At 38.0% G+C, this 7,417-nt stretch overlaps 1 protein-coding gene across 1 annotated transcript; it reads right to left on the bottom strand.

Moving 5' to 3' along the window:
* Positions 1-744: 744 nt before the first annotated feature.
* LOC126284602 (endoplasmin-like) lies at positions 745-3,909 on the bottom strand. The gene has a single exon (XM_049983649.1). It carries the CDS (start codon positions 3,269-3,271, stop codon positions 992-994), a length of 2,280 nt encoding a protein of 759 aa, XP_049839606.1. The 5' UTR covers positions 3,272-3,909; the 3' UTR covers positions 745-991.
* Positions 3,910-7,417: the final 3,508 nt, after the last annotated feature.

Here is a 7,417-nt window from a genome sequence, read left to right as displayed (position 1 = left end):
CCACATTAAATTCTAGTGTTCATACTAATTAACACTTAAGACTACTTTTAAAAATCAATTTATAAAATGTATGATCAGTGACAAATGCTGTCCCATATTATTTCAACTACACATTCTGGATGTAATGAAATCAAATGGAACCAAATGAAAATCAGTCAATCAATCAGTTAAACCTGTGAGCCCCTAATGACTCATTTTGCATAAGTTGAAGTCCATTAGAACTTTTAATTGCGGGTTGCGTTATTACTTTTTCGGTACAAAAGTGTGATTGTCTCCTATCCCCCCCCCCCTCCTCCCTCCAAACCCATACCCATCACCGCCCATGCCTTCCTAAACCTTGGTCCTGGAACAGACTGGTGCGTAGCATAGGCCTAAGCATAGTTTTATAATTAATTTACAACATTTGTATGAGTCAAAGAATGTTGCTGAATATTGTGATTTTGCTCCATATTGATCTACTTAGGTGAAGAAGGAAATGTTAAAAAATCTGAACAGTAGACTGCTCACATGTAAGTTCACAACTAGTGGTAGTTAACTCATCTGTGTGACTACCTAATTATTTCTGATGGGCATTACTTCACACTATGTCACACTCTCTGAAATTTCTACGGAGAGTATTGCATGGCAAATTTAGGAATTTTACTACTTATGCATATCTTCTCTATCGTGTAAAATATCTGCCAGAGTGCACTCTACAGTGGGTACCACATTGGAGATTCTAATATTTGAACTGTTAAGTTATTATACAAATTGCTTAGTAATTTTTATTACACAGAAATTACTCTTTTAATTAAAATGATTTATTTGTTTATTTAACACAAGGTGAACTCTAATGACACAAACAATATTATCACCATTGATTTTGCACTATAAAACCCACATATACAACTTATTGAAAGTAATTTATTTTTAATCCATGCCTGTGTTGTGCATGCCTCACTGCTAAGATAATCCAGAAAATTTGGAAAGGCTAACACATCATTTTAAAAACTTATAGCTCTTCATGAATATCTTCATTTTCAATACTGCCAGTTTTGATCCTTCCAGAATCTTTCTTGAACTCTCCAGTGCCAAGTAGTTTTACCATCATATTTTCTACTTCTTGAGAAAATGCGAAGGTATCATCTAACATATATCCAGACTTCAAAGCAGCAAGACGGTATAACATAATGGCCATTTGTTTCACAGTTTCATCTCCTGGTTGGTACTTAAATCGTCTATGTAACTCCCTAATTAATTCATGATGGGGATTGATTTCCATTATCTTCTTTGTCTTTATTTTGCTTCTGTTGTCATTCTGATATGATTTTCTGTGAGCTGTTGATACAGCCAAGCGTTCCATGTTCCCTGTATAGCCAAATACGCTAGCTACCAGAGCACAAGGAGATTCCATGAGCCTTTGAGAAATTTTTGCGCGTTGTATTTTCTCTTTTAATACATCTCTTTCTAACCAATGGATGAGTGGTTCATATTCTTCCGTAATTTTTCCCCAGTCTATGTTATCATCCTCTGCTATCGGCATTATAAAATCTTCTTTAGCTATATTTTGGAATCTTTTCATCCCAAATTCTGGCAATTTGTTTATACAGTACTCATCTACTGCTTCAATCATATACAGAACTTCATAGCCCCTTCTGAGGAGACCCTCCACAAGAGGTGATGTTTGCAGGTCCTCCAGTGTAGCCCCTGCAATGTAATAGATCTGATCCTGATTTGGTTTTGCTCTTTCTATGTATTCTGACAAGGTTGTCATACTATTGCTATAAGAAGAATGAAACATTAGCAGTTTCGCCAATTTTGCTCGATTAATACTGTCCTCAAGAACTCCTAGTTTGATGTTAGTAGAGTATTCCTTCCAAAATTTCATGTAATCTTCCTTTTCAAGCTGAAGCATCATATCAATTGCTTTCCGAATAACTTTTCTCTGAATGACTTTTATTAATTTATGTTGCTGAAGTGTTTCACGAGATACATTAAGTGGCAGGTCATCAGAATCAACAACACCTTTCACAAATTGTATATAGTCTGGCAGCATGTCTTTGAACTCGTCTGTTATAAACACCCGACGTACATAAAACTTGATATTATCTGTCCACTTCCCATAATTTTTTAGAATCTCTTCTGGTTGTTCTTGTGGGATGAACAGAACAGCTTTGAAAGCAACATCACCTTCTACTGCAAAATGCATTTTTGCTAACGGATTTTTTGTATCTCTTGTCAGTGCTTTGTAAAATTCGTAGTACTCTTCATTTTGCACTTCCGATGGCTTCCTAGTCCAGATAGGCTTATCAACATTTAGTAGCTCCCAGTCATCTACTAATTTTTTTACAGTTATAGCTTCATTCTCTTGCAGCTCTTCTTCCACGCCCAAATCATCTTCTGTTGTTTTTGTTTCCTTCATAGAAGTTTCAATGACCTTTTCTTCTACAGTTTTTTGGTGCCAAAGGTAAATAGGGAAGTTTATAAACTGTGAATATTTCTGGACTAACTTTTTGACAGTTTCTCTATCTGTGTATTCATAAGCATCTTCTTTCAGATGAAGACTTACTGTCGTTCCTCGTTTCAAACTGTCACCATCAGGATCCTCTGTGATGGAAAAGCTTCCTGCATCTGATTCCCATATATACTGCTTGTCATCATTATGCTTACTCTTCACCACTACCTTATCAGCAACAAGAAAAGAAGAATAGAACCCAACACCAAACTGTCCAATAAGGTCACTCATTTCCTCTTTTGTGAAAGATGAATTTTGCATTCTACCAAAGAAATCTGAAGTTCCGGACTTCGCTATAGTTCCAAGGTTGTTTATGAGGTCTTTCCTTGTCATCCCAATCCCAGTGTCAGTGATATGAACAATCCGATCACCTTGGTCAATCTTTATTCTTATGACCAGCTCACTTGTTGCACTCAGGGCAGAATCATCTGTCAGAGACAAAAGACGAATTTTATCAAGTGCATCAGAAGCATTGGAAATAAGCTCTCTTAAAAATATTTCCTTATTGCGATACAGGGAATTAATTATGAGTTTCATCATTCGGCTAACTTCCGCCTGAAAAGTAAATTTTTGTACCGCCTCCTTCATCTGCTTTACTTGCGACACATTAAGGCCATCAGTTTTGATTGCTTCTTCTTCTCGTTTTATCACTTCATCGTCGGTTCTCAATGCTTCCCTGCTTGAGCCAATATCCAAATCAAGTTGAACATGACTTTCGTGATTCGCGCGAATTTCATGCACTAGAAAAAGGAAAACGAAGAGCACCACGATACGCATTTTCTTTTTCTGCAAGTGCTCGCTTCACAAACACGGAAGACCGCGTCGCTGCACGAAGCTCAACATCGAACAGCGCAATGCTACCGCATTCAAAACATGGAACAATCTACCGCCCTAAGCAAGAATAACAAATGATTTTTGTATATCGCTTTGCGAATCAAGTACACCGAGTACGACTGACGTAGAGTTCGCAGCTTTCGGCTGAAATCGGACTTCAGCTCGTCAAATAATTCTCTTGATTGATCGCCTAGGGGAACAGTCATTACAGTCTAAGTCGGGAAAGACATTTTGTGTCGTACTGGCAAAGCGTACGTTTCTACTGATGGTTACTGTTTTCTGCAAAGAATTAGCTGACGTCTCTTCCTTTTGGTACCGAAAAAATTATTTCATAGTACTGTCGAATTATAAATTCGAGTCCAAATATTGTCCAGGAGGATGTCACACGCACAAATCACATTCGATGTAATTTCAGGTCTTACACAAATATCTATTATGCATACTGAACGGTTAAACAAAACAATGTGTTTCATTTTTGATGACATATTTTCGAATGTAGAAGCCATAGATCTTCAGCTCAAAATACAAAAAACTAAAGTACGAATAGTATAACACAATTCTGTGCACAGATTAAGCGCACTTACGATGCCGGCGGACGTTCGTTACATGCCACTGTTGGAAATAAGTTACAATTGGTTGTAGTCAATGAGATGTATTTTCATGTGTGTATTTTGTTGGGGAAGTGGTTGAGATTTCTAAATGTATTTGAACATTTCTGTATAGAGGCATAGTTTCTGTAATACAGTGATCGTGAAATGTAGTTTAATAAAAGGAATAATTTCCTGTACAGAATGTTAACATTTACAATGAAAACACTTTTTAAGAGAAATACGTTCATGAGTAATCTGCGGTACGGCTTTCAAAAGTGGCGTAATTCTACATCTTCATCTATACTCTGCAAACCACCGTGAGGTGGTACAAAATGGTTTAAATGGCTCTAAGCACTAAGGGACTTAACATCTGAGGTCATCAGTTAGAACTACTAAAACCTAAGGACATCACACACATCCATGCCTGAGGCAGGATTCGAACCTGCTACCATAGTAGCCGCGTGGTTCTGGACTGAAGCATCTAGAAACGCTCGACCACAGCGGCCGGCGGTAAATGGTACATCCCATCGTACCACTAATTAGGGTCTCTTCCCATTCCATTACACATATGGAGCGAGGGAAGAATGATTGTTTGAATGTCTCTATGCGTGCAGTAATTATTCCAGTCTTATCTTCACGATTCCCATGTGAGTGATACGTAGGCGATTGTAGTATATTCCTAGAATCATTGTTTAGAGCTGGTTCCTATAACTTTGTTAACAGACTTTTTCACGATTGTTTACCTCTATCTTCAAGAGTTCCTATAGCATCTCTGTGACACTTTCTCATGGATCAAAAAAATTTGTGAACATTTTTGCTGCCTTTCTCTGTATATGTTCAATAACCCCTGTTAGCCCTATTTGGTATGGGTCCCACACACCTGAGCCATATTTAGAACGAGTCGCACGAGTGATTTGCAAGCAATCTGCTTTGTAAATTGAATACAATTCCCAAGTATTCCATCAATAAACCACCTGCTTAATACACTACTGTGCCCATGTAATCATTTCAGTCATTTCCCTACAAAGTGTTACAGCCTGGTATTTGTATGAGTTGGCCGATTCTAACAGAGACTCATCTATATTGCAGTCATGGGATATTACGCTTTTTTTCTTTTATGAAGTGCTCTATTTTATATTTTTGAACATTTAAAGACAGTTGCCAATCCTTCAACCACTTTTAAATTTTTGTCAAGATCTGGCTGAATACTTATGCAAGTTCTTCCAGAAAGTACTACGTTATAGATAACTGCATCATCTGCAAAAGGTCTGAGGTTGTTATTATATTAATAGTAGGTCATTAATATACAGCATGAGCAGCAAGCGTCCCAACACACTTCTCTGGGGCACATTCAAAGTTACTTCTACATCTGATGATGGGTGTCCTGCCAAGATAAGATGCTGCGTCCTCGCTACCAAAAAGTCCTCAATTCAGTCACAAATTTTACTGGAGACTATATATAATCGTACTTCTGACAGTAAGCTTAGGTCTGCTACTGAGCCAAATGCTTTTCGGAAATCAAGATGTATTGCATCTACCTGCCTACCTTAATCCAAAGCTTTCAGTATCTCACGTAAGAAAAATGGGAGTTGAATTTTACATGACTGACGTTTTCAGAATCCATGCTGGTTGGCATAGAGGAAGACATTAAGTTCCAAATACCTCACTATGTTTGAACTCAGAATATGTTCTAAGATTTTAGAATAAACCAATGTCAAGGATATTGGATGGTAGTTTTGTGGATCATTTCTACAACTCTTATTATAAACAGGTGTGACCTGCGCCTTTTTTTCAAGAACTGGGTATGGTTTTTTGTTTGAGGCATCTGCGACAGATTATAGTTAGAAGAGGGGCTAAATCAGCTGCAAATTCGGTATAGAATTTGATGAGGATTTCATTGGGCGCTGGAGATTAGTTCAATTTTAACGATTTCAGATGTTTCTCAACATAATTGACACTAATACTTATTTCACTCATCTTTCCAGTTCTACAAGGATTAAATTGAGGCAATTTCACTGAGTTTTGCTTTATAAAGGAGTATTTAAAAACGAAATTAAGCGTTTCAGCTTTCACTTTGCTACGCTCAATTTCAGTTTCTGTCTCATTCTCTAGGGTGCATTGGTGCCATTAACATCCTTTGCACATGACCAGAATTTCTTTGAATTTGGGAAAGGTCGTTTGACAGTATGCTACTATGGCAGTCATTGAAGGCGACACACAGTGCGCTCTTGACAGGCAAACATGTTTCTTTCAGCATCCCGATACCTATAGCCCTACACTTTGTTTTACACTTATTACACAACAATCTCTGTTTCTTTGCAGTAACTATATACCATGGAGGACTGTTAATGGATACATATCTATCAGAGCATGGTCAACAATTCTTTTAAACTTGAGATGTAGTTCTTCTACACACTCCTGCCCTGTGCTGAAAGTTTAAAGTTCCTCATTGAGATATGCACTACCGATTGTTGTATCTAATTTTCTGAACAAGTATATCTTTCTGCTTTTCTTAGTTGTCCTTTTTACTTTGATAATCATTATTCTCACAACCTCATAATGGTCACTGCTTCCAGTTAGAGGTGGACATCCACAAAGAGGTCAGGTCTGTTTGTTGCCATTAGATGAAATATATTTCCATGATGAGTGTACTTGCTAACTATCTGTTGTAGATCATATCATACCCACCACTAATGAAACTGTAATTTCCCCATTTAACAGTTGGATGATTAAAGTCCCCACCAATGATTATAGTATGGTTAGGGAACTTACATACAAGTGAACTGAGGTTTTCTCTAAAGTTTTCGCTTTCATCAGGAGATGAGTCTGGTGGGTGACAGAAGCATCCAATTATCATTTTGTCCCCACCTCTGATACTGAGTCTTGTGCAAGCAATCTCAGACACAGCTGCAATTCCTACCTCAGTGGATTAGAGTTTCTTCTCCGCTGTGACTAATATATCACCTCCATTTCCCATATGCCTATATTTTCGATATGCACTTAATTTTCCCCAAAGACCTCACTGTTATCAATTTCAAGTTTCGACCAGCTCTCTGTAGCTACCATGATGTGAGTTTCACGGTTTTTCATGAGAACTCCAAACTCTGGCACTTTGCTGCGAATGGTTCAGCAGTTTACCTCATACTTTCAACTGTGGGGGTGGGGGTGCGGGGGTATTGATTTCGATCTTTCACTGATACTTCTGAATTTCCTACAGCTATTGTTATTTGGACTTGTTGGAGATTCGCCTAAAGTAAAAAACTCTTTGTGTGGACTGCGCACACAGTTAGTTATCTGCATAGCAGCCTCTGATGTGTAGTGCACAGCTGACTCATTTAGGGGGATCCTACAGTTAACTCTGCAATGCAAGTCCAGGAAGTCGCAGCCCAGCTTGTCACATTATCTCTGAAGTATCTGGTTCAGTCCCACTCTCACATGGTGCTAAGTAAGAAAATGCATTTCTGCACACAAGCCAAGTAATCTTGCATGATCTCTACCT

The sequence above is a fragment of the Schistocerca gregaria genome, chromosome 8 (assembly GCF_023897955.1).
Source record: "Schistocerca gregaria isolate iqSchGreg1 chromosome 8, iqSchGreg1.2, whole genome shotgun sequence".
In the NCBI taxonomy this organism is placed as follows: domain Eukaryota; kingdom Metazoa; phylum Arthropoda; class Insecta; order Orthoptera; family Acrididae; genus Schistocerca; species Schistocerca gregaria.
Note: the sequence above shows the minus strand (reverse complement) of the source record. Positions and strands in the feature narration are given on the sequence as shown.